Source organism: Hyperoodon ampullatus (assembly GCF_949752795.1).
Source record: "Hyperoodon ampullatus genome assembly, chromosome: 13".
Lineage (NCBI taxonomy): Eukaryota > Metazoa > Chordata > Mammalia > Artiodactyla > Ziphiidae > Hyperoodon > Hyperoodon ampullatus.
Window position 1 is genome coordinate 88,963,021 of NC_136926.1, and position 26,621 is coordinate 88,989,641.

The 26,621-nt window shown below is 51.9% G+C and overlaps 1 protein-coding gene across 1 annotated transcript in view; it reads left to right on the plus strand.

The window, feature by feature from the left end:
• Window positions 1–9,107: 9,107 nt before the first annotated feature.
• The window catches only part of CTDP1 (CTD phosphatase subunit 1), a gene marked incomplete at its 5' end in the record, with an annotated part of 45,712 nt that continues 28,198 nt past the window's right edge, over window positions 9,108–26,621 (plus strand). The window contains 9 exons of the mRNA XM_079717948.1: window positions 9,108–9,412; window positions 14,669–14,752; window positions 15,395–15,488; window positions 16,856–16,984; window positions 18,633–18,783; window positions 21,383–21,473; window positions 23,374–23,540; window positions 24,615–25,607; window positions 25,922–26,063. Of these exons, the coding sequence (XP_079574074.1) occupies window positions 9,108–9,412; window positions 14,669–14,752; window positions 15,395–15,488; window positions 16,856–16,984; window positions 18,633–18,783; window positions 21,383–21,473; window positions 23,374–23,540; window positions 24,615–25,607; window positions 25,922–26,063 (2,156 nt within the window). The remainder of the gene's footprint in view (window positions 9,413–14,668; window positions 14,753–15,394; window positions 15,489–16,855; window positions 16,985–18,632; window positions 18,784–21,382; window positions 21,474–23,373; window positions 23,541–24,614; window positions 25,608–25,921; window positions 26,064–26,621) is intronic.

Consider the following 26,621-nt stretch of genomic DNA (forward strand, 5'->3'; position numbering starts at 1 on the left):
AATTAATTAAATCCATGAATTTACAATATATTTCAAACAGTATAAACAAAAAGAAACCTACCATTAGACACACTGAAACAAAATTACAGAACCCCAAAGACAAAGAGAAGACCTATCACCTACGAAGCCACAACCAGATTAACAGACTTTCAACAATAAAAAATGGAAACCAGAATCTAATGAAATGTCTTCTACATGAAAAGAGCCGCTGTCACTCTATAGCTGTATGTCTACCAAAATTACCTTTCCACAATGAGAGCAAGACACAACATTCTCAGATAAACAGAAACTGAGAGTTTAACTCCAACAGAACTTTACTAAAGGAATTCTAAAGAATATACTCCAAGGTGAGCCCTAATCCCAGAGATAAGATGTGATTTATTTACAACATAGTATATACAAATGTGTATGACATGTACATGTCATATGTAGATTATTATACAAATATTTTAGGTATCCATCATTTTAGTAGAACCTGTTTATTTTCACTGGAATGTATCTCTTTCGTAATAAATTGTTACCAAAAAAAAGGAGGATATGAAATGTTAAGGAAAAAATGATGAGAAATAAATTAGTAAATATATGTTAAAGCAAAACTAACATTATCTAGAAAATAATGTCAGATTTGGGAATTGTAAAAAGGCAGAACTGAAATATTAGACAATTATAGTGTGTAAGTCTGGAGAAGAACAGAGGTATAGTGTTTTAAGATCTATATATTGTTTGGAAGGAAACTGGAATATTCACTTTAAATTTATTAAGTTAGGAATACAAGGTTCTTTTGGCTTCCTGGACCCAATTCCAATACGCGTGCGTGCGTGCGTGCGTGTGTGCGTGTGTGTGTAGGCTTCCCCACACCAACAAGAAATTCTCAGATGCCAGCAGGATGTCCAAGAATTCAAAATCAATCCTGATACTGTCTCCCTGGAGATAGAATCAGATTCTACAGGTTAAGGTTCAGTCCCACAAGACAGCCCTCCACTTCAGACTCCAGTCAAAAGCCCGGGTTTCATGCTCCTGACCCACCGGTTACAAATTCGAGATCCCAATGACCCCCTCCAACTAAGGATGCCAATCACAAGTCCAGTTGTTACTTGTACTTCTGATCAACTGGCTATGAATCAGAGGTTCCCACAACCCTCCCCCCTTCAGGTTGGATTAATTTGCTAGAACAGCTCACAGCACTCAGGAAAACCCATTTTCTTACTGGATTACCAGTTTCTTACAGAAGGATATGGAGAAAGGATACAGATGAACATCCAGATGGGAGACATACACAGGGCAAGGTGTATGGGAGGGGCGTGAAGCTTCCATGCTCCCTCCAGGTGCATGACTCTGCCAGGTCTCCACATGTTCACCAACTTGGAATCTCTCCAAATTCTGTCCTTTTGGGTTTTTATGGAAGCTTTGTTACTTAGGCACAATTGATTAACTCATTGGCCATTGGCAACTGATTCAACCTCCAGCGCATCTCTCCTCCCTGGAGTTCAGGGTGGAGGTGGGGATGGGGTGAAAATTCTAACCCTCTAATAATTTGGTTGGTTCTCCTGGCAACCAGCCCCTACCCTTAGGTGGGGCCCTACTGAAAGTGTTTTCAGGAACTAAGGGCAAGAGACCAAATATTATCCCGTTGTGCTTATCACTCAGGAAATTCCAAGGGTTCTGGGAGATGTGATCCAGGCGCTGTGGATGAAGACCAAATATACATTTCTCCTATAAATCACAATACGCAAAGGGAAAACTTCAATGGTGATCGCCAAAAGAAAAAAAATGGAGTAAGAAAAAGTATAAGAAAATAAACAGAAAACCAGATCTCAATATATCCCCAAAGGGAAAAAAGATGATAAGGGAGAAAAGATATCCAAAGAAAAATTGGAAGATTAAATGTAAATGTACTGGACTTTGCAACTAAAAGATGGAGATTGTCAGAATGAATTATAAAAGCCTAGCTAGATGCCATTTATAAGAGAATACCTAAACTTAAGGTGTAAAAAGTCTAAAAGTAAAAATGAAGTATATACCAGGCAAGCATTTATTTAAAAAAAAAAAGTTAAGACAGTCATATTACTTCAAGCAAAAAACATTTTAATAGATAAGCATAATTCAGGATACAGAGGGCTCTACATAACAAAAAGTTTCAATTCCTCAAGGATATAAAAATTTAACATGTATGCCTTAATAACAACCTCTGCCCCCAACCCATTTGTGTATGTATGCGTACAATTGTGTGTGTGTGTGTACACACACAAAATTAATAAAACTACAGAGAGAATTTGGTAAATCCACTATCATAGTGAGAGATTTCAACATATATCTCTCAATCATTGCTTGGTCAATCAGGAAAAAAAAATGGGAAATTTTAATAACACGTTCAACAAGCTTAACTTATTGAGTAGATATAGACTCCTGATTCAATAAGGAAAGATGACACATTCTTTTGAAGTACATATTAACCATATACTAGAATTATGTTAACTGCATTAAATTTCAAAGAAGTAGTATCATTCAGATTATGTTATCTAACCATAATGCAATTAACTTAGAACTCAACAATAAAAAGATGGAGAAAAATTCCCATGCTTTGGACATTTTCAAATATACTTCTAAATAACCCATTTGTCAAATAAAAAGATCATAATGGATATAAATGAATAATTGAATGACTGGTAATGAAAAAACTATATACCCAGACTAGTGAGATGAAGCAAGAGTGATATATGCAATAGCCCACAAATGGCATAGAAGTTTTACTTAAAAAGAAGACAGGCTAAAATTAATGCTTTAAACATCCAATTTAAGATGCTAGAAATAAGAATGAATCCAAATAAATTGACAAAATTCCTAGAAAATGCAATTTCCGAAATGACTCAAGATGAAATAGAAGGTGTGAATAGACCTATAACTAGGATAGAAATGGAATCATCAGGGTAAAATCTTCCCACAAGGAAATAGCAAGACCAAAAGGTTATAAAGGCTAGTTACACCAAACTTTCAAGAAACAGATCATTCCACACTTACAAAAAATCTTTCAGAAATAGAACTAGAAACAGAAAAGAAAAGCTCCCCAACTCATCTCATGACACCTACTGGCCTTGAAATCAAGTTAAATAAGGATAATATAGAAGAGGAAACATATGGACTATTCTCACTCATAAACATGGAATGCATAATTTTAGTTACATAAACAGAATTCATATATCTATTATGTGTGCATATGTGTATATGTTCACATATGCATATATATGCATATATATTATATGCATATATATGCATATGTATTATAATTTTAACAAAAGAGAAAGCCATATGATCACCTCAAAAGATGCAGAAAACATTTGATAATATTCTAAAATAGTCATAAGAATCTTTTAAGAGACTATGAATAGATTGAAGTTTCTTTTACCTGATCATGAATATACAAAAAACGCTCATCACACATCTTTCCTAATGGGGAAATGTTGGAAACACTTCCCTTAAAATGTGGAATAAAACAAGGATACCACAATAACTGATCCTGTTATATAACTGATCATTGCAGTATAGGGATAAACTAGCACATTAAGACAAGAAAAGAAATAAAGCTATAAAACTTGGAAAGGAAGTAATAAAACAATTATTTGTAAATGACATGAACTCCTACATTGAAAACTCTGAAGAATCTACTGATATACTATTTAAAATAAAAGAACTTATTAAGGTAAATGGGTATAAGATCAGTTCACGAAAATCTACTGCATTTTTATATACCACCAACAGTCAATTAGAAAATGTCAATTTTTTAGAAGTATCATGTATCAACAAAAGTATCAACAACAAAAAAATAAAGTAGGAATAAATCTAACCAAAAATGTGCAAGTCCTATATGCAGAAAATTATAAAACCTTATTGGAAGATTTTAAAGGGGGCCTAAATAACTGGAGTGATATACTGTTTGTGGATGGGAAGATTCAAATCACAAAGATGTCACTTCTCCCCAAACTGAATTATAGATTCCATATAGTTCTGATCAAAACTCTAACAGGTTTTATCAATAAACTTGACACATTAATTCAAAAATTTATGAAACAAAGGCCAAGAATAGCCACAAAACTTCTAAAGAAACTTCTAAATAAGTAAACTTCTGTGGGGTAATTGCCCTCCCAAATGTCATGCCTTATTATGAAGCTACAGCAATTAAGATGATACAAGAACAACCCAGAATAGAAAGTCCAAAATAAGCTCATACCTTTATAGAGACTTACTCTGTATCAGAGATGGCACCACAGCTCAGTGAGAACAAGGTAAGCTTTTCAATATATAGTGCTGGGATAATTGGTTACCCATATGGGAAAGAAATCAGATCCCTGCCTTACAACATATACAAAACATCCATTTCTTATTATTTAAAGACTTGGCTGTGAAAGGCAAACTTTTACAAATTTTAGGAGTAAAAAAGGAAGCTATCTTTATAACCTCAGGTTAGGGAATGCATTCTTAAAATTAAGGACTTCTGTTCTCAAAAGATCATGAAAAAGACAAGCCAAAAATTGGTAAATGATATGAGTAACATATAAACAGTAAAGGATCTGTATTCAGAAACCATAAGGAACTACCACCACTCAACAAGAAAAAGACAAACAACCCAATAGAAAGGTGAGCAAAAAACGTGAATAGACATTTTGCAGAAAACAAAAAAGGTAAATTAAAAAAAACAGGAAAAGATACTAAGCCAAAAGGCTATCAGAAGAGTGCAAATTAAAACCACAACTTAATTTTAACACAGACTTTCATTTAGATTGGCAAAGATAAAGAAGTCTGATAATACCAAGTTGTTGAGAATGTGGTACGAATATAAACTGAGACAACCATTTTTGCATTATCTCATAAATCTGAACATTTGCATATCCTGATTCAGCAATTCCACATTTATGCACATATCCTCAGATTTTAACTCATTACACCAAGAAACACGCAGAAGTATGTTCACTGTAGCAATTTTCAGAATATCAAAAAGTGAAAACAATCCAAATGTCCATTCACAAGATAATAAATACATCCTGGTATATTCACACAATGAGCTATTATATAGAAGTCTCAATATATAAACTACACCCAGATAAAATAATATGAATAAAATTCGGATTCATAGTGATGAATGAAAGAGCCATTCAGATTTTAAAACATGATGCATTTTTATAAACCTCAAAAAAAAGTTTGACTAAACAGTATCTTTGTGCATACATATATACAAATGCAGCAAAACACCATACAAAAGGAGAAAGACAAACATGAAGCTGAGGATGGCAGATACCTCTGGTGGGGAATCAAGGAGATAAGATGGGATGGTAAGGAGTGCATAGGTAGTTGTAACAATATTGGTCACGTTCTAGATTTTAGATCGGTGGATATGTTCATTTTAGGGTTACACAGTCTTTGGTATGTACATAATTTACATAATTTTTAAATGGGGGGAGAGAAGAACAAAGGGAGAGAGAGATCCAACTAAAGACCATGACAGGTCTACCTCAGAGATATTACGGGTTTAGTTCCAGACCACTGCAGTAAAGTGAATATTGCAAGCCTCACAAATTTTTGGTTTCCCAATGCAAATAAAAGTTATGTTTACATTATACTGTAGTCCATTAAGTGTACAATAGCATGTCTAAAAATAAGCATACATACCTTAACTTAAAAATACTTTATTGTTAAAAAAAAATGCTAAACATCCTCTGAGTCTTCAGTGAGTCGTAATCTTTTTGCTGGTGCAGGGTCTTGCCTGGATGTTGATGGCTGCTGACTGATCAGGTCGGTGGCTGCTGAAGGCTGGGGTTGGTGTGGCAATTTCTTAAAATAGGACAGCAGTGAAGTCTGCCACATCAATTGACTCTTCCTTTCATGAACGATTTCTCTGTAGCACGCAATGCTGTTTGAAAGCATTTTACCCACAGTAGAACTTCGTTCAAAATTGGAGTCAATCCTCTCAAATCCTGCCGCTGCTTTATCAACTAAGTTTATGTAATATTCTAGGTCCTTTGTTGTCATTTCAACAATCTTCATAGCATCTTCACCAGTAGATTCTGTCTCAAGAAACCACTTTCTTTGCTCATCCATAAGAAGCAACTCCTCATCTGTTAAAGTTTTATCATGAGATTGCAGCAATTCAGTCACATCTTCAGGCTCCACTTCTAATTCTAGTTCTCTTGCTATTTCCACCACATCTGCAGTTACTTCCTCCACTGAAGTCTTGAGTCCCTCAAAGTCATCTATGAGGGTTGGTATCAACTTCTTCCAAACTCCTGTTAATGTTGATGTTTGGACCTCTTCCCATGAATCACGAATGTTCTTAATGGCATCTAGAATAGTGAATCCTTTCCAGAAGGTTTTCAATTTACTTTGCCCAGATCCATCAGAAGAATCACTATCTATGGCAGTTATAGCCTTACGAAATGTGTTTCTTAAATAATACGACTTGAAAGTTGAAATTACTCCTTGATCCATGGGCTGCAGAATGGACGTTGTGTTAGAAGGCACGAAAACAACATTAATCTCACTGTACATCTCCATGAGAGCTCTTGGGTGACCAGGTGCATTGTCAATAAGCAGTAATATTTTGAAAGGAATCTTTTTTTCTGAACAGTAGGTCTCAACAGTGGGCTTAAAATATTCTGTAAACCATGTTGTAAACAGATGTGCTGTCATCCAGGCTTTGTGGTTCCATTTATAGAGCACAGGTAGAGTAGATTTAGCATAATTTTTAAGGGCTCTAGGATTTTCGGAGTGGTAAATGAGCATTGGCTTCAACTTCAAGTCACCAGCTGCATTCGCCCCTAACAAGAGAGTCAGCCTGTCCTTTGAAGCTTTGAAGCCAAGCATTGACTTCTCCTCTCTAGCTATGAAAGTCCTAGATGGCATCTTCTTCCAATATAAGGCTGTTTCATCAACATTGAAAATCTGTTGTGTAGTGTAGCCGCCTTCCTTAATTATCTTAGCTAGATCTGGATAACTCGCTGCAGTTTCTACATCAGCACTTGCTGCTTCACCTTGCACTTTTACATTATGGAGATGGCTTCTTTCTTTAAACCTCATGAACCAACCCCTGCTAGCTTCAAACTTCTCTTCTGCAGCTTCCGCACCTCTCTCAGCCTTCATAGAGTTGAAGAGCATTAGGGCTTTGCTCCGGATTAGGCTCTGGCTTAAGGGGATGCTATGGCTGGTCTGATCTTCTATCCAGACCACTAAGACTTTCTCCATATCAGCAATTAGGCTGTTTCGCTTCCTGATCATTCGTGTGTTCACTGGAGTAGCGCTGCTAACTTCCTTCAGGAACTTGTCCTTTGCGTTCACGACTTGGCTAACTGTTTGGCGTAAGAGGCCTAGCTTTCGGCCTATCTCAGCTTTCGACAGGCCCTCCTCACTAAGCTTAATCATTTCTAACTTTTGATTTAAAGTGAGAGACGTGCGACTCTTCCTTTCACTTGAACATGTAGAGGCCATCGTACGGTTAATAATTTGCCTATTTTCAATATTGTTGCGTCTTAGGGGATAGGGAGGCCCGAGGAGAGATACTGAGACACGGAACGCACGTCAGTGGAGCAGTCAGAACGCACACATTTATCAGTTAAGTTCCCTGCCTTACCTGGGCGCGGCTGTCAGCGCCCCAAAACTACAACAGCAACACCAAAGGACATCAATCACAGATCAGCGTAACCAGTAACGACGGAAAAGTTTGCTTGAATTACCACAATGTGACACTCAGACAGAAAGTGAGCAAAGGCTGCTGCAAAAATTGGTGCTGACAGACTTGCTCCATGCAGGGTTACAACAAACCTTCAATTTGTAAAAAAAAAAAAAACGCAGTATCTGTGAAGCGGAAGAAAGCAAAGTGCTGCAAAATTATGCACGTACTACTGTTGAGCTGTCTGCCTTCCTTAAATTACGTCAGCTTTTGCTTCATGCACCTGGGGGCTCTGCCTTTGGGACAGGTGCTTATGTTCAAATCCCACCAGAGAAAGTGCAGCTCTTCAGAAATCCTATCAAGAAAGACCTTGAAGGCCCCCGCCGACGACCACTCCCACTCCTCCCTGATGGCTCGGCTTGTCTCCACAGTGGCTCCCGGTCCCTGCGCACAGTGCACCTGGCCTCCCCAGGCGGGCACGGCGGCGAGGCGGCTCCGACAGTGCGGGAAGGGCCAGACCCCGAGAAGACCCCAAAACACGCACCCCAGGGCGACGCGGGGATCCCGGCGCCCACCAAACTCCAACCCCAGACCGCGCACAGCCTGCTGGGACCACAGTCCACGACTCCCGCGAGGCACGTCGGGATTCCAAACTCCTGACTGGGATTCATGGGACAGCGGCGCGCTGCACGCTGGGCCTCGTAGTTCTACGACGGACGACCGGCCTCAGCACGTGATGGGAGGAGTTGTGGGACGTCAGCCCCTGTTGCATGCCGGGACCAAAAGGGCCTGATGGGGTTTCTGGGACTCCGGCCTCGCAGTCCTAAGACACCAGCCAGCCCTCAGCGCATAAAGGGTTGTGGGAACAGCAGAGCGTTGCATGCCGGGACTTGTAGTTCTCATGACGCCGGCCCTCAGCCGGTGACGGGGACTGCGAGAGTTGCCCGCCGGGATTCACGGCGCCTTACGGGGATTCGTGGTACAGAAGGGCGCGTTGCACGCCGGGACTTAGAGTCCCACGATGTCCAGCCTCAGCGCCTGACGGGGCTTCTGGGCCGGCAGCCCCGCCTTGCATGCCGACCCGCAGCCCCAGATGCCGGCGCTTATGTGGTGGATGGGGCGAAGGAACACTGTTTCCACTGGGCCCAGTCGCAGAAGCGTGGTCCTAGGACGCGCCCAGTTCCCATGGCCGGCGGAGGACATCTCGGGCCCCGCGTGGGCGTGTTTACACCCAGGCCCTCGGCGCCTGCGCGCACGCACGCGGTGGCACGTGATGTCGCACGCTGTCCCGGAAGTCGGCGCGGAACGGGCGACTGTTGGAAGCCGGTGCCGAAAGGAGAATCGTAGCGCCGCTGCCGCTTCCGTCTGGGCCGGGGTCGCCCGGTAGCCCGCGATGGGCGCCGGGCCCTGAGCGCCCACCGCCGCTTTTCCACAGCGCCTCCGCTCGGCTGCGATGGAGGCACCGCCCAGCGGCCGCGTTCCCGCCGAAGGCGCCCAGCCGCCGGCCGTGGCCGAGGTGCGCTGCCCCGGCCCCGGACCGCTGCGCCTGCTCGAGTGGAGGGTGGCGGCTGGCGCGGCCGTACGCATCGGCTCTGTGCTGGCCGTGTGCGAGGCCGCCGCCTCCGCGCAGCCCACCGGGCCCGCCCCTACCCGCGTCGGCTCCGGGGGCTGCGTGCGCACGGAGCGCAGGCTGAGGTCGGAGCGCGCGGGCGTGGTGCGGGAGCTGTGCGCGCAGCCCGGCCAGGTGGTGGCCCCCGGGTGAGTGGGAAGGAGGGAGGGGACTGAGTTCTAGAGGGAGTTCTGGGCTTGGGCCGGGAAGGGGTCCTGGCCCGGCACTGGGTGGGAGAGAGTCTCCGGGGCGGCAGCTGAAGGCTGCGCTGTGAGAGAAGTTGTAAGTTAGAGCCCACAGCTGCGTGGCTGCCTGTACTTCTAAGGCTGGACGGCAGTCACTACTAGTGACTTTACTAATCAGAGGCAGCAGGCCTTTTTTTAAAAAAATTCTCCGTCACCGGAATTGCACTCTTTGTAAGACAGTTGTGTTCTCTTTTCTCTCTTTCTGTAATAGGTGCTTCCCCCCAAGACTTCACGTTTGTAAATTAGGAAAACTAGGGGGTCATAGTGCGTACAGGACGAATCAGGCGTACTCCATGCTTGTCGTAGTGTCCGCTGTTGGGAGGCGTGCACTTCTTTAGGTTCTAGTAAACCTTGCGAAACGTGGTTGTAAAACCTGGTGCGGTTCTGCATCTCACCTCAGGAAGGGGGTGCGGCCTGGGCACAGGTAGGTCAGGATGAGAAGCAGTAGTGCACGCTCCTGCCACGGGCTCTTGCTGTCGTACTTCTGTTTTAATCTAGTAAAGGGTTTTTTTCTTTTTTAAAGTGTATGGACCTGTCAGTTTATATCTTCTCCCTAAGTTGACCAGTGGTGTGCCCACAGGCGTGTGCACATGACTGGTGTGGTGGTTTTCTTCGGCAGAACAGAAACCTGCGGCAGGTGGGCATCCCTGCCTCCTGCTTAGTGGCTGCTGTGCAGTTTTCCTCTGTGGGGACCTCAGTACCCTGGGTGCTCGGTTCCCTTTCTGCCCACCCTGGCCCTCCCCGGGGGTTCGGGGGGCGTCAGTCCCTGCTCCTCCCCCTGTTGCTCTCATTGCCCCTCTGGCTTCTGAGCATCTTCTACCTAGTCCACCAGCAGTGGGTGGCCAGGATAGAGCTGGCCTCCCCCGCAATCCTGGGGGTCTCATCCCGCATGCTTTCCTCTCCTCTCGCCTTTGGTGGGCAGCCAGGTCCTCAGCCTTCTGCTCAGGCGCCCGCCCCTGCCCACTGAGCGCATCCGCCACCAGAGCTGTCTGCATGGCCTCCTTTAGGAGACAGGGGCTCGCTGCGCTGTGTGTGTGGCACACTGTCAGCGTTACTTTGAAGGCACGTCTTAACCTGACCATTGCTTGGTCCATAATGAGCCTGTAAACCTGCCAGCTAAACGATGGAGGTGCACCCTGATGCTGCTCTTTCACTGTGTAGAAAACCCCTGAGGGAAAGACCTTTTCTCCATGTGGTTCTGTTCCGCTGCGTGGAAAAGGCCACCAAGGCCCAGACGGGCCGGTTACTGGTCACAGCAGTTAGTGAGACTCACGTGCATGCATGGATCCGGACAGCCAGTCCTGCAGATCAGAGTAACCCAGTGAGGTCACGTAACCAATCAGATAGAGTGACAGGCTCCCCGCTGTGAGTAATTTTCTTTTTGGTGTGTTTTTGGTGTTTCAGGTCTTGGGGTATCTTACTGCAGTGGTTCATCGTGGGGCTTTTTGAGGACCTGAAGAGTGGTAGCGTTTCTCCTGGAAGGCAGGTGTGTGGGGGAGGAAAGCACCAGCGCAGCGCCGGGCTCACCTGGCTGGAGTTGTCCCTGTCTCCATCTGCACTGTCCTCTGCAGGACTCCTCCTGACCACGTCAGAGGTGGTTCTCAGGCAGTGAACAGTTGCAGGAGCGTAGAAGCCCTGCCTCTGGGTGTAGTGGAAATAATCCGTAGATACTGTTGTGGTCTGTAACGGGATTGCACGTTTTTGTAGTGCTTCATGCTGTCGGGGAGAATGGGGACTGTTCTGACTGAGACAGAGGAAGGGGCTGCGGTCCCAAGAGGGTTTGATGCACCGGCACCGCCCCTGCGGAGGCTTCGCCAGGGCTGCCTCTGCACTGCTCTCTCCTTAGGCTGCGTTTCATCCAGAGCGTCCCCCTGGGGGGATGTAGATGGAATGAGAGTCTGTTTCTGTCTTCCTAATATATATGTGGATTGAAATTACTTGGATTTGAACATTTTCTGACAAGGCACTGTCTGCCAGAGAGTCAATCTGTTAATTGTGTACCTGATGATGTCTTTCCCCCTCACCTGTCTGCGTTTTTTCAATTCACTCGGGTACATTGATGTCGCCAAAGGAAAGGGAAATATACACATAAAGTAATCAGGAAAGAAGTTTGGTGATGGATAAGGACCGGCACGGGAGGAGGCTCTGTAGATGTGCCTTTGCATCTTCCATGGATATCCAGCCAGCTTTATCTGTGCTTGTCTGAACCTGATGTTTTTATCAGGGTTGTACAGCGCTGATGTTCTTAATTTCATCGTTTGTGCTTTATTTCTTGATTCGTTTTCCTCAGTAAGAACAACTAATTTATCAGTGTGGATTCAGGGGTTCTTATTTTATTCAGTGGATTATGGTCCATTCCGATTACTTGCCTTAATGCTCAAACTGTCCTAGATTTGGAAGCGGGCGCCCTCCCAGGTCCCATTAACGTAGAGCCTGGTCCTGTTTTCTGACACAGATGGCTTCTGCTTTCCCGTCCCCAGCCCTGGAGTCAGCCATTTCTCCAAGAAATCCTGCTTGCTTTTAATGGAGAATGGCATTTAGAAACCACAATCTGGGTGCACAAAATAGTCTCTTTTCCTCCAATATCCTTCAGTACTCAGAGGCTTAGCACTTAGAAGAGACCCTGTAGCCCTCCTAACCTGTAAGACCCGCCCAGACCCAACACCTGACAGCAACTGCTCCAGGGAGCAGCGTGCTGGGGCCCAGTTCCCCGACACGGCTCTTTCTGATACACCCTGTGCTCTCTGACCTTCCTATTGGAGCAGACACAAAAGCTGATGAGTACAAAAAAATCAGGAGAGTTTGATACTTGTGTATTTGTGGGGAAAATAACTTGTTTAGGAATTGCATTTGATGGTTATCCTATGGATTTTCTTCAGGGACGAACCAGGAAAGTTGACCTTTATGGGCGACTGGCCTAGCATTCTGCGGCTTGTCTCCTTGGCTGAAGCGCTGTTTTTAGAGTTCACAGTGCATCTGCCCCTTGGCTGTGTGGAGGATTAGGGTAGAACGCGGCGCACTCGGCGCCTTTCACCTGGCCCGGAGCAGTGTCTGCAGAGCTGGAGGAGGAAACAACTTGTGCTGAAAAGGACGTTGCTGCTGTGCTCCTGTCTAATTCCCTTTCCCTCTCTCTTGGCATTTTATCTCTTTTGGGGGGAATTTTTTCAGCCCATGCAAAGATACAGAGGTCAGCTGGGATAGACAGCTCTGACCCTGGAGAGCGGTTCTGAGTGATCTGGTAATTGACAGAAAATACAGTCGGCCCTCCATGCCACAGGTTCCGCATCTGTGTATGCAGCCAAGCTTGGATCGAAACATTTGGGGGGTGGGGGGGAATTCAGAAAGTTCCAGAAAGCAAAACTTAAATTTGCCACATACCGGCAATTATTTACATAGCGTTGACATTGTGTTGGGTATCGTAGGTAACTGAGAGGTGATTTAATGTACGCAGGAGGATGCATGTAGGTTATATGCAAATACTAGGCCATTTTATATAACGGACTTGAGCATCCTCGGATTCTGCTCCCTGCGGGGTCCTGGAACCAATCCCCTGCGGTTACGGACGGGTGACTGTCAAGTCTGTTTCCCCGCCTTTTAACTTGGGCTGAGTGTTTCTGAGCTGCCGTACCCCATCAGTTTCACTCCACCAGCTGTGCCTACCAGGAGGAGCGCTGTGTGGAGGCTGGGCCCCCAGGTCATCGCTCCTGGCCCGGGAGCCCCTGGGTCACTGGTGTTCGTGTGGCCTGCATGCTCTCACAAGGCAGCAGGTCAGCAGAACCTGTAACTAAGGTGTAAGCAACATCAGCATCGTTAAACCTTCTGGGTTGGTGGGTGAGCCAGTTACTGTTTCTCAAACACCTGCCGCCAGCGTCCCCGGAGGTGAGCGGCAGACTTTTCACCAGGTGCCAAAGGGCCCACACGCACCCCTGACCCGTGAGCAGATGTCTGAGGTGCACCTTTGACCTTGAGCAGAGCGCCTCCGGTCCACTTGCTGGCTCCACCATGCCGTCGCAGACGCTTCCTGGGCCCCGTTCTTCCCCTCGGGCGCAGGAGAACAGGGCCGGCTGGGAAGGGTCCCGGCGGGGGGGGTCTGGGAAGGTGGGCGCCCCGTGTCAGCAGTGAACGCCCCCCAGAACTGACCGGGTGGGGAGGACCAGGTGCGGCCCGGCAGTGACCTCACCCTGGAACCCAGGGCATGGCCTGCGTGCGGCCCAGGTGCCGTGAGAGCTGGGAAAGCAGAGACCCCGACCAGGCCACGGGCGGAAGAGCCCTGGAGGCGCTGCTGGGCGAAGGGGCCGCGGGCGCCTTGTGGAGGGATTTGGGTGGACGTGGGGGGCTGAGGGGCCACACGTGGAGAAGGCCAGCAGGGCAGGTCTCCCCTGGGTGCCGGATCGCCAGTGGCCGAGGCGGGCAGCACCTGGAGCAGGCGCCACCAGAGGGGCAAGGTCGAGGGAGGAGCCGCGTGTGCTCGGGGCAGCCGCTCGTCCGCCGCTCCGGCTTGTCCAGGATCGGGACGAGGGAGGCAGTTTCGGGGAGGGGTTGAGACGGCGATGAGGGCGGGAGAGGGGCCGGGCCGGCGGGGCCAGGGCGGGGCCTGGCGTGCCCTCCCCGCCCAGCACGGGGGCCGGTGCGGCGTCCTGGCCCAGGGCACCGTGTGGCTGGCCGTGATGAGCAACGGGCCGGAAGGGCGGGGAGGGAGGAGGCCCTGCTCGGAGGAGGGGTGTCGCCTCCCTGGGTCCCCCCCACAGTTGGCAGCTCTGTCTGCCCGTGAACATCATTTGCAGTCCAGAGCCTTTAGGACAGAGACAGGTGGGGAGGGAGGGGTGCAGAGCCGCCCGCCCTCCCGTGTGGGGCGCCGACCAGAAGGCCGCCGGGCCTCACAGTCTGTGCTTTGTGGGCAGACGCCCAGCAGGGCCTCCCTCGCGACACTGGCACAGGGCCCAGGTGTTTCACCGTAGATGAAAAAGCCCTTCATTTTATAGCCAGAGAAGTGGCACCCCTGGAGGGTGATGTGAAGCTAAAGGGACACAAGCGTCACCAGGAGAACTGGTACCAGAATCCAGGTGCCTTTGTGCCCACTCAGATGCTCTCTAGAGGAGTTGGGTAAAGCAGGAGATTTTCGTTCTTGCTAACTTGTGAGCGTTTTCACCCCGATTCTAGGGCGGTTCTGGTGCAACTAGAAGGATGTAGCCACCCCGTCGTCATGAAGGGCCTGTGTGCTGAGTGTGGCCAAGACCTGACCCAGTAAGTTCTGGCAGCTTGAGAGTGGGACACCGAGACCCCTGGAGCGCGAGGGCGGTGGGTGTGAGCGTGGAGGGACAGGACGCCCGAGCGGCTCGGGCTGGAGGATCTGTCTCCACTGCCCCTCATCTGCCCGCGTGTAGCGTGAGTCAGGCCGCTTCCTCTCTGGCTTGATTTCTTTGAGCTCTGGAAGCACTAAAGCATGTCTGCCGCCCACCCCAGGTGTGGTAGGAAACAGCTGGCGGGTTGGGATTTGCCTTCTTATCCCCGCCGAGTGAACCACGCTCCCCACTGGGACCGGCTGTCCCTGGACGCAGCCGGCACTTCACAGCCCCCAGGCCCCCATCTTGCAGCCTGCGCTAGTTTGCCACCACTGTTGAGCTGTCTCCCCCGTTTGTACGTGTAGAGCAGTGTGGACTGTCCTGTACTTTCGTGCTCTGGGCCTCTGTGTTTCAGTGGGGCCATCCTTATTTTCAAAGGGAACTCGTACTTAATTTTTTCCTCGGTTTTCCTGTCTGTTTTCAGACAGTGGGGGAAATTTCAGCACCAAGTCCCCCGGCCTCATCAGCTAAAGTCTGAACTAAAATTTCTGTGTAAGTTAATGAGCTGCAGGTGTCGTTTCAGCAGCCCCTTCTCACTTCGCAGGCTGCAGAGTAAGAATGGGAGGCCGCAGGTGCCGCTGTCCACGGCCACCGTGTCGATGGTGCACAGCGTCCCCGAACTAATGGTGAGCTCCGAGGTAAGTGCGCCGCTGGCAGGGGCAGCGGTTGGGAAGACGGTTCCTGAGAGCTGTGAGCGTATCTGTGGGCCGCTCTTAGCGTCAGGGGCGACAGAAGACACCAGCTCTGTCGTCATCGTCACTGTGTTCCCAGCGTGGCCGCGGTGGACGGGTGGTTTATGTGGCGCATGCGGCCTGCCCGCCGGTGAGGGCTGCGCCCCTTCCTCCTCCTTCCCCAACGATCCCACCTGCAGGCGGCACTGCTCCGCGGGGTGTGTTGAGTCGGGAGCTCTCCAGGGTGCTGCAGCCGGACCCTGGGCTTGGAGAGCTGCGGGGTGGGAAGAGAGCCGAGGGGGAGGTGCAGAGCCCGGGCGGATCGTGAGCAGGGGTGAAGGAAGGGCATCTCGAGGGCTCCTGCCCGGGGAGCAGGGGGCCGAGCAGCAGGGCGCGGTGTCAGGTCTGGTCAGCGCCGGCTGCGTGGACGTGGGGTGGAGGGAGAGGACCCGGTGCTGTGCTTTCATGTGCAAAGACATACAAGTGCTGGAGAGATGTCGGGAAAGAAAAAGGCTGCTGTCGTACATTGCCGTGTTGGTCAGAGGCCTCCTGTCACCAGGGTGGGGTGAGTGAGCATTGCCAGGACAGGGCACTAGGCACGGTGCCCACCTCACGGGGCTCTGTAACAACTGGCTTCTTGTCTGATCGCAAGGCAGTCTCAGGGCTCTACGTTTTTGCAAGTAATAGGTAAAAGCTCTCTTCAGAGTTATAATTTTATTAGGTGTGGGCTTTTAAATGATAGGTACCTGCTTTGTTTTTCACGGGAAAGACAAAGTGCCAGGTACGTGATTCTGGTTTTTCTGAATTGCTGAAATTTAAACAAATACAAATACATAAGTGTATGTTTAAGACAAAACAAGGAAGTTTGAGGATAGAAAGAGAAGAAGGCGCCCCCGTCATCCCTGCTGTGAAGGACTAACCCTCGCCCGTCCTGCGTGAGCCGCCTCAGGAGCGGACAGCGGCACCCCTCCGCCCCACGCTCGGCCCACTGCTTGTCTCAGCTCTGCCGGTCGCCTGCCCTGAGCGGCTCCAGAGCCTTCAGCTGAGTCTGTATAGACACAGCCACTTTCTTCTCGGCCCCCGTTCACTGGTCTACCTGTTTAATGAAAAGCAGTCACAAGGCGGAGTGGCTTGAAGAGGGTTGGACCACACAGGACTGGCTCTGGGCACTGGGGCCTAGTCCCCAGGCCGCTAGGCTTGTGAGCGAGGCGGGCAAGGCGTGCGGGACAGTGAAGACCACCCTCAGCTTCCTTTTCTGTTTTCTGATAAGACCGAGTTTTGCTTTGGATCCACATGTACTTCCTTTGTCATCTCTCTTTTTCCTTTTTAACTAGCAAGCTGAAAAGCTAGGAAGGGAAGACCAGCAGCGACTGCATCGCAACAGAAAACTAGTGCTCATGGTGGACTTGGACCAGACCTTGATCCACACAACAGAGCAGCACTGCCAGCAGATGTCCAACAAAGTGAGCTCCTCCGGGGGGTGGGGTGGTGGGTGCAGCTCATTCAGCAGTGGCCCAGGCCCGTGCAGCCTTGTTACAAGCTCCGTCTGAAGGAGCTTGGGTTCACGGATCAGTGAGTGAGCAGGCGCAGGTCACTCTGCTCCGGACGCTCTCGGCCCCGGTGCGGGGGACGGTGAGTAGCTGGTGAGCGCTGGTGTTGAGTCCCTCACCCACAGAACGGCGTGTGGTTTTCAGTGACGTAAGTCTTTGACGTCATGGGCTCTTCTGTAAGATGCTCTTTGTGTGACGTCCGCGATTGGCAGGCGTCTCGGGGGTTTCCTGCATCACGACCGCTGCACTCAGGCTGGGTGGGGCGGAGCTTGAGGGCATGGCTGCGGCGAGCACCGCAGCCACTCGGCGCTCGTTCTGCCTGCGAAGCCGGGCCTTTTCATTCCTTTCATAAGAGTTTGCACGGTTACGCCACTCCCGTTCTCAGCTTGTGTGGCAGGAGGGTGTCCTCGGGGCCGTGTGGACGGCGCTCAACTGCTGCTGGGGGCTTCCTTGTGCCTCTGCCCACACCTGCCCACTGGCCAGGCCCCTCTGGACCCCCAGACGGCATCCGGGACGCATGGCAACCCCCCGCCTCGCCCCCAACTCCGGACCCACAGGACACCTGCTGGTGACAGCCAGAGAGGCATGTTGAATGCTTAATGTCGGAGATCCTAACTTGGGATTTTAAGGATGTTTCTGTTGCAGCTTCTGGACGTTTTAGCTGTTGAGTATGGTGGAAGGTGTTTTATACCATTTCACACTCCCAGATGCTTTACCAGAACAGCCCCATCATGAGGGGTGTGACGAATTTAGAGCCAGCAAAAAATTAACTAGGCCTCAGGTTGTTTCCTTTCTTTTTAGTTTATTACTACTGAGAAAATGATAAAGGATTAAAAGGATCAAAGGTTAACTCCCTAAGGAGAGTAGACATGCGTGCACGTTAATCACGTATAAGCACGTTGGGGTTACTAATTTCATCTGTCTCCTAAAGGTGTCTGCGAATACTGTTTCAGCTTCCGTGTTTCATTTGTAAGGTAGTGAAGTTGCATCTTAAACCGTCCATGAGTCAGACTGAGTGATGTGGGACCCTTGGTTTGTGTTCACCACTAGCTCTGGGAGACGCTGTCAGTAGCCCCTGGAGGTGGGGTCTAAGTGGTCCGCAGCGGCTCTGCTGCTTGCGCTGTGTGCGGTGACTCTCTCAGGGGTGCTCACTTTGTCCGTGATCAGAGGAACAGTGTTGGCAGGACGGTCAGGGTGTGTAAGCGTCCACCGGTGTCCTGATAGCCTCTTAGTGAAGCCCTCGGACAGCCGAGGTACCATAGTCATCACAGGAAGTTATCCCAGGTGGGTAGTTACCTGGTCGTTCTGGGTAGCTCCATGCTCGTCCTGGGTGCTTACCGTACGTGGTTACCGCAGCAGGGGAGGTGGAGCCCCCTTCCCCCATAGAGCGTGAGAAAGGAGAGCATTGCTGTGGAGTGGGCGGGGTTCACTGCACGTAGACTCCGCCGGTGACCCATGCAGCTGTCACGTGTCACGTGTGAGCCGCAGGGCCAAGCCTTCGCGGTGGCTCCCACCCCCTGACTGGCCGCTCCCGCCCTGTGACTGGGCCTGTTCTCTGCAGGGCATATTCCACTTCCAGCTGGGCCGGGGCGAGCCGATGCTGCACACCCGTCTGCGTCCTCACTGCAAGGGGTTCCTGGAGAAGATCGCCAAGCTGTACGAGCTTCACGTCTTCACGTTCGGCAGCCGGCTGTACGCACACACGATCGCAGGTGAGTGGGCCGCGGGCTTCAGTCCGCCCACTGGACACTTAACGTTTGGCTTCTCTCTTTTTCTCGACGTTTCTTGAAGATGAAGGGGAAAGATCAGGAAGGTCTCTCAAACTCAGTTTCAGTCTCCCAGCTGGTAGGTGGGGGCCCAGTTAAGTCGGTCCACAGGCTGCAGGCGGACGAGAACCTCCCTGCTCTGCCGGGCCCACGGGCCGTGACCAGACGCGCTCCAGTCCGGAGGGCAGGCTGCCGTCACTGCGGTCAGCTGCATGCCACGGGCCACTTTGGAAGTTGGTCAGGACCACACATATGTGGAAAAGTAGAAACTCTCTCTATGAGGGTTCTTTTAAAAAATGTTAATCCGTTAGGAAATAGCTCTGGAGCCGTGTTGCTTGTGTTTGTCTGCAGTTAGCACTTTCAGCGCAGACAGAAGAGTCTCTCTTACTTGGAAGGGAGCAGCGTGATGATGCATTAACCTGCTGTCCTAGCTCGGGCTTGCGGTTCTGTGCTGGCTGCTCTCGTGCGTGGACACAGGGGCCCCCTGGCCCCCAGCTCTGGCTGGGGACGGGGCGAAGGGCACCAGCTTCCCCTGCGTAGGCACATTTGGGCTCCGGCCCGCTGGGGCCCATCAGTGGACATTGGCACCTGCAGTGTGTCCCAGCTCCTTAGGATTAGTTACAGGGATGTTAAACTAAGTACTTTTAAATGCAAACGCCTTTGCAGATGGGTCTTGGTCTTGTCAGTGGGGAAATACATTTTAAATCCCCTTTAACACTTGGTGCCTTTGTAGGAAACGTTAGTCACCAACACAGAGGCAGCGTATCAGTTAATCCATCCTGTAACTAACGTTAAGCGTGCTCACCTTCAGCATGTGGCTGTTCGGCGGCTCCCTGGGAGCATGGTGTGGACACTGACGCACCTCCTTTGCAGAGTTCTCACACCGCTGAGCAGGCCACACCCCACGTGGGAATAGCAAGTGACGTCTGCAGGCGCGGCCTCGGGCTTCTCTTTGTGGCTGTCCCCTCTGGAACCTGGCCTCGCTAGGGGTCAGTTGGTGAGGCACCAGCAAAGGTCCGGGGGGGCATCCCTGCTCGGCCTGCTGCCCTGCCCACCCCAGGGCCTGTGGCCATCGCCGCTTCCTGAGGTTCCTGAGAGCAGGGCTCGCCCCATCTCAGGCTGCGCCGTGTGCCGTAGAATCCCAAGTTGCAGCAAGTCCAGACAAGGCCGTCACGAGGAAACCGCAGGCAGTGTCCCAGCGACAGTGGGTGCAGAGACCCTCCAAGCAGCACCTCAACCGCAGACCCGAGGTGGTTCGGCCACCCCGGTGAGGGCGTTGAGAGCGACCACGGTTCACCTGCAGAGAGGGCCCGGGAGGAGGCGCTGGTGCCCCACGTAGCTCTGGGAGCTGCGAGGCCTTCGGGGGCACGTGGATTTGAGCTTAGTGGCCACAGCGCTTTTAGCTGGAAGGGGTCGGCTGATCGGCCGTGTCAGTCTGATCATTCGCAGATGACAAGCAGAGGCCAGATGTGGGGAGGCCTGACAGTGGTTTTAACAGTGATGGTTTTCGTAACTTCCTCTTCCTGTCGACTTTACTGTTTTCAGAAAATGTGTACTTTCGGTGTAACGAGGTTAGGAACGCTTCCATTGGGGCAGAAACGTTAAGCACTTTGCACGCTTTGCATTTATTGTAGAGGCTCTGATGCTTAGTGCTTTAGATTTAGCCGCTGAGAGGCTTCAGCGTTCATACCAGTTCTTCACATAGTAAAACGGTAGTGTGTGTTTCTCCTGCGAGATGGGCATTGTCTGTCGATGAAGCACTGACGACTCAGTGACCTCGAGGCCCTGAGCACCAGGCGGCTGCCGCCTCGCTGCACAGGGGCCCTCAGGAGGGGCACACGGCTCCGCTCAGAGGAGGACCTCGGGCTGCAGGCCTAGCGACCAGTGACGCATCCGTCTCCGTCAGCAGTAGGAAACAGTAAGGCGTGGGTGTCAGACCTGCAGTGTCAAGGGTCCTGTCACAGAGGGAGGCAGCTCTGGGCGGGCCGTGTGGGAGAGGACGCACGTGAGGTTATGAAGGTGCCTCCTCGTCCGTGTAAAGAAAGGCTTGAGGAAACACAGGTTGTCCTGTCGCGGTGTGAGTTGAAGAGCGCTGCCCGAACACCCTGCCCTCCCCTTTGCTTCGTGAACACGAAGGTCAGGGAGATGACAAAGCCAAACCAGCATTTGAACCCCTGTTTGGCGCCACTTCTCTGGTGATGGGCTCCTCCCTGATGCCGCCCCGAGTCCCCTGCAAGGTGGGCGGACGTGGTGAGTTCACGTGCTAATTACCCGCGGCTCTGAGCTTCCGGGGTAACGCTGATCTTTGTTCATCCCATCTGCTGTCCCAGCAAGATTCCAAGTGATGTGAGATTCAGTCAACATTTCCTGGACCAAAGCCCTTACCTGCGTTAAAATTAGAGGAAAGGAACTGTAAGAGGGTGTCGGTCTCACCTGAAAGAGGAAAGTGCTTGATGCCGGTGCTCTGTGTCTGCACATCACCGCACGCAGGAAGGGACGTCAGTGCATCGCAGACACGTGACCTTGTCCTGTTTTCTTTTCAAAGGCTTCTTAGATCCTGAGAAGAAGCTTTTTTCACATCGAATATTATCGAGGGACGAATGTATTGACCCGTTTTCCAAAACGGGTAACCTTAGGTAAGTACCTGGCTGTGCGCATCGCTGAGGTCACCGTTCAGTTCCCGTTGTAAAGTCTGCATTTTGAGCATCAGGCCAATCGTTGTGTATTTATTCTCCCGGTTACCAGCGTCCACTTTCTGGCACGTAGCAAGCCCGCTGTCTTCTAACCAGACCCCTCCCTTCCCTGCTCTGCTTGAATGTCCAGGCAGTGGTGGCTCCTGGGGCACTCGGGCCAGAGCCCGGGGCGACATGGGTGTCGGGGGAGGAGCGAGACCAGGGCCTGGGGGATGCGTGGAGAGACAGTTTGGGCGGCCAAGCCCCCAGAGCCTCCCCAGAGGGCGAGGGTGCTGTTTGGCCTAGTCGGGAGTTTTAGGGGGTGTTGGCACCTCGGGTTTCTGTTCCCTTAAGACCTCGCGTGCTGTGCAGCGCACAGTCGGTCATCAGATCCTGAGTCGTGCTGCCCTGCACTGGCGCTCGGCCCGTTTCCCCGTCCTTCCGTCCCCGTGTGCCCCTCCCCATCCGGGTCTGTGTGCTCTTACACCAGGGCTCCCTCCCACCCCACCCCTCGAGGGCTGATTTATATTCTTGGGAATTTCCTGCTCACTCTGTACAAGGAATTTCCCCGTTTCTACCCAGAAAGGTAGCCTCCCCCCACTATGATCCTACATCAGATATAACTTTCTTCATGGCTGTTGATTCCTAAGACTTGGACAGTGACAGCTGTGGCCTCAGCGGCCTTTAGGCTGGCGTTGGCCACCCTTAGGTAACATTTCATGCTTCAGGTTTAGGGTATCCACACAGACTGAGACCTGTTCACGTCCTTGGGATACAAGGAGAGACTCAGAGTGCTTGTTTCAGAAACAGTTCTCACGTTGACTGGTTAGGCGACCGAATGAGCAGATACGAGGACGAAGGAAACTGAGGGAGGGTGTGATGACCTGTTGGGGGAACACCTGCCCGAGGCGGAGCGTGTCGGAGGACAGGGGCTCCACGGCAGCTGCGGGGGCGGCGCTGGGCTCCACTCCCCGGTCTCGAGTTGGTGTGGTATTCACCTCCCTCATCTGGAATTAAATGTGCTGAAGGCATTAACTGTGTAAGTCAGTTTAGCTACCGCTTATGTTTTGCCTATGGAAAACAGACTCACCAAAGACAATTCTGCACACGTGAACGTTTTTTTCTGACTACCTGTAGCCTTTAGTATCAGCTAGAAAACCTGAACAATGACATGCATTTCTCCTGGGTTTGTTTCTCGATCCTAGAAAACAGGCAGGAAGCACTCATCCTTCTGAATTTTGCATGCTAGCGCCTGTCTGTCTGAATCTAAGTGTTGTGGGCAGAAATCAAGTGAAAAGACCACAGAGCAGGCCTGTGTCCATAAGGTGGCTTTTTGGACCCTGTTAACATTCTTCCTCCACCCGTACATCCTCATAGCTTTGGGGGATACAACAGTCACTTTTTGGACTTGGCATCGTGTAGGTGCCCCAGCCGAGATTTGAGTGAGGCCTTGCCCTCCTGCCTGTAACTGATAGCTCTCACCTGGCACAGGCCGATTACATTTGTTTGTACATAACGCCGTGTTGGGATGTGGCCAGGCCCACTGGTCCGTGCCGGCTTCCCCGGGTGAGGGCTTTCCGTGGCCCCAAACAGTGAACCCTTCACTCTCCAGCCCTTTGAAGAATCTGTCATGACCCCTGCCTTGAGGGGTGTCAGGCACTGGAGAAAAGTGTGACTATCTTAGTATAACTTCCTCTGGAAACTTTTTTAAATGTGAGCTAAACAAAAGCCCTTCAGTGCGGCTTGCATGTGGTTCTGATTAATATGCTCTCTGCTGGTTTCATATAAAAGATGATCTTGACATTAAATTGATGATGGCCTTTTGTAAATTGTGCTAGTAGTTCCGATGCGTTTTTACTTGTAGAAATCTTTTTCCTTGTGGAGACTCCATGGTTTGCATTATCGATGACCGAGAAGACGTGTGGAAGTTTGCCCCCAACCTGATAACTGTGAAGAAATACGTGTACTTCCAGGGCATAGGTGACATCAATGCCCCATCCGGGTCCCGGGAGCCCCAGGCGAGGAGGAGAGGTGGGTGGCCCCTCCTGGCTGTCAGATAGCGTCGGCTCTGTCCTGTCTCTGCTGTGGCTGCTGTTAATTCAGGATTCAGTTTGGTTTGGGTCATTTATTTATATTTCAGTAGTCATAGAGATTGTGTTGGGTTTATTTATATTATGCTGAAAAACGTGGTATTATTTAGAGTTTGGGTTTTTTTTTTTTCTTTTACTAGTACCAGCCTAAACATTTTTCCCGTTGAGTAAAGATTAAAGAATACTCTTTGGGCTTCCCTGGTGGCGCAGTGGTTGAGAGTCCGCCTGCCGATGCAGGGGACACGGGTTCGTGCCCCCGTCTGGGAGGATCCCACATGCCACGGAGCGGCTGGGCCCGTGAGCCATGGCCGCTGAGCCTGTGCGTCCGGAGCCTGTGCTCCGCAGACGGAGAAGCCACAGCAGTGAGAGGCCCGCCTACTGCAAAAAAAAAAAAAAAAAAAAAAAAGAATACTCTTTAATTTAATGCATCTGAATACTGCCTTTCATCCCGGCTTTCCTTGAAAGACAAGCATGACACTGGGAGTTTGGTGTGTGAGGCTCCAGCCTGTGGGTGGTTGGTGCCGGGCCCCAGCCCAGAGCCTGCGGGGAACCTCCCAGGCGAGCTGGAACCCAGAGTCTGAAAAAAATTTTAAGTTTTGGTTTAAAGTGTTTCTGATTATCTTTAGCTTTTAAATAATCCATTTTGAGGCATGCAGTTATTGCTGTTGTCACTAAAGTAGAACTCTGAGGTGTAGGCAGGGGAGTGAGACCCCAGGGCACCCTCGGGGGCGAGGCTGCACAGCACAGCTCGAGCTGGGCCCAATCTGACCACAGCCTGGGAACCAAGCATGTTCTGGGCATCTCGTACCACTGTGGAACCCAGAACGAGGTGACTGGGTGAGACCCGCAAACCTGAGATACTCACCCTCCAGCCCTTCCCGGCTGAGGGTGCCGCTCCCTGGCCAGAGGTGGCTCCAGCCAGCAGCTGGGGGCAGGTGGATGGAGTTTGCTTCCACAGGGGGTTTCCTCTTAAATGTTAGGTAACGGTGACCTTGTCTCTCATGCACACGTGCAGTCAGTCCTTCTCCTAAAGGTGCCGACGCCACGGAGCAGCCCCTGTCCGTCAAGGATCCCGAGGAAGGAAGGCAGGTGTCTGGGGTCGAGCAGAGCAACGGCCTCGGGAAGCCCACGCGGGAGCTCAACGGGGGCGCGGGCCCTCGGGGGGTCTGGCCCTGTCCCGCGCAGGAGGAGGAGAGGGGCGCCCGGCCCACCGCCCGCGCCCCCTCGGCTGACGGCCGGGGGCCCCTGGCAGGCACCCAGCAGCACGGGCGGACGCCTCCAGAGAAGAGGCCTGTGCGGGGTCCGGTGGGCCCTGACCCGGACCCAGATATCCCCAGTGACAGCGGGAGCAGCAGCGAGTCCGAGGGCCGGCCGTCCCCCGTCCCCTCTGACGGGGAGAGTGGGGAGAAGAGGACCCGGAGAAAGCCTCCGGCTGCCCGCCACGCTGGGGACATTGCGGCACAGGGCGCCCCCCCGGGCGCCAGTCCGTGCGTGGAGCCCGGGCCCGGTGTCCAGGCGGCCGTGCAGGGGGAGGGCGAGCGGGACGGCCTCTGCGGGCTGGGCGGCGGCTGTGCCGACAGGAGGGAGGCCGAGACGGAGTCCCAGAACAGCGAGCAGTCGGGCATCACGGTGGGCGAGTCCCTGGACCAGAGCGCGGAGGAGGAGGAGGAGGAGGAGGGGGAGGAGGACGCCGACGCCGACGACCACCTGGTCCACCTGGAGGAGATCCTCGCCCGCGTGCACGCCACGTACTACGCCAGGTACGACCGCTTTCTCCGCGGAGAGACCCAGGAGGCCCCCGACATCCGGAAGATTGTCCCTGAGCTACGCAGCAGGGTGCTGGCCGACGTCGCAATCATCTTCAGCGGGCTGCACCCCACGAACTTCCCCATCGAGAAGACGCGGGAGCACTACCACGCCACGGCCCTGGGGGCCAGGATCCTCACCCAGCTGGTGCTGGACCCCGACAACCCCGACCGGGCCACCCACCTGATCGCCGCGCGGGCCGGTGAGTCACGCCCTCCTCCCCCCGGCCCCGGCCGCCTCTGGGTGGGGCTCCTGTCCCTGGCTCCCCCTCAGAACCGGCCGCCACCACGGTCCGCGCTTCGGGGGCACCCAGGTGTCACAGCTCCCCGAGGCCCCGGGCTCAAGGCTCTGGGGTGGGTGCCGATGTAGAGAAACGGGGCCCTTCAGGAGCCGTCACACGGCGGGTCCCGCTCTGAGGGCTGTTCCCTCCAGGGCCCCTGCTGTCCCCGCCGCCCCAAGCCCTGACGGCAGACCAGTGGCCCGCGGCGGCTCCGAGCAGAGTGCATGTGCCCGCAGGCACGGAGAAGGTGCGCCAGGCCCAGGATTCCGGGCAGCTGCACGTGGTCAACCCCGACTGGCTGTGGAGCTGCCTGGAGCGCTGGGACAAGGTGGAGGAGCGGCTGTTCCCACTGCGCGGTGACCAGGCCAAATCCCAGAGGTGGGCACCCGCTGGGGGGTGGTTGGTGGCCCAGAGGGAGGGTCCGCGCTGGAGCCCATGCGGCCGCTGCTCCCCCTCGGGAGACGCCGCCTGTCCCCGCCGCCCCCGCCGAGCAGACTGTCGCAAAGAGCACCTCTGACCCATGTCACCTGGAGGAGAAGCGGAGGTGCTTCTCGTGAGACACAAGTCAGCCTTAAACGGCGAATCCTAGTTTGCGGCTGTTTCTTTCACAGCTGGGACGTGGTCCCATCGAGTCACAGGGTCTTTACAGAGTCCAGCGTGGAGGGAGGGGGTGGCCAGGACGAGGGATGGGTGCGGAGGGCCCGTGGGTGGAGCCGGGCAGCGTGGGCGGCGTGGACGGCGCACCGGCTCTGTCAGAGCGGGTGCTGTGTTTAGAGGTGAAGCCGAAAACAGTGTCAGAGAGCGGTGCAGCCCGCGCTCTCCAAGGGGCCTCGTGTCCGCAGCCGAGGTCGAGCCCCAGGCTTAACGGAGAACCACGGCTTCACGTGCGGATTCACGGTCCCGGCGGGGGGGAGGCGCGGGGGGTCCTGGTCTGTT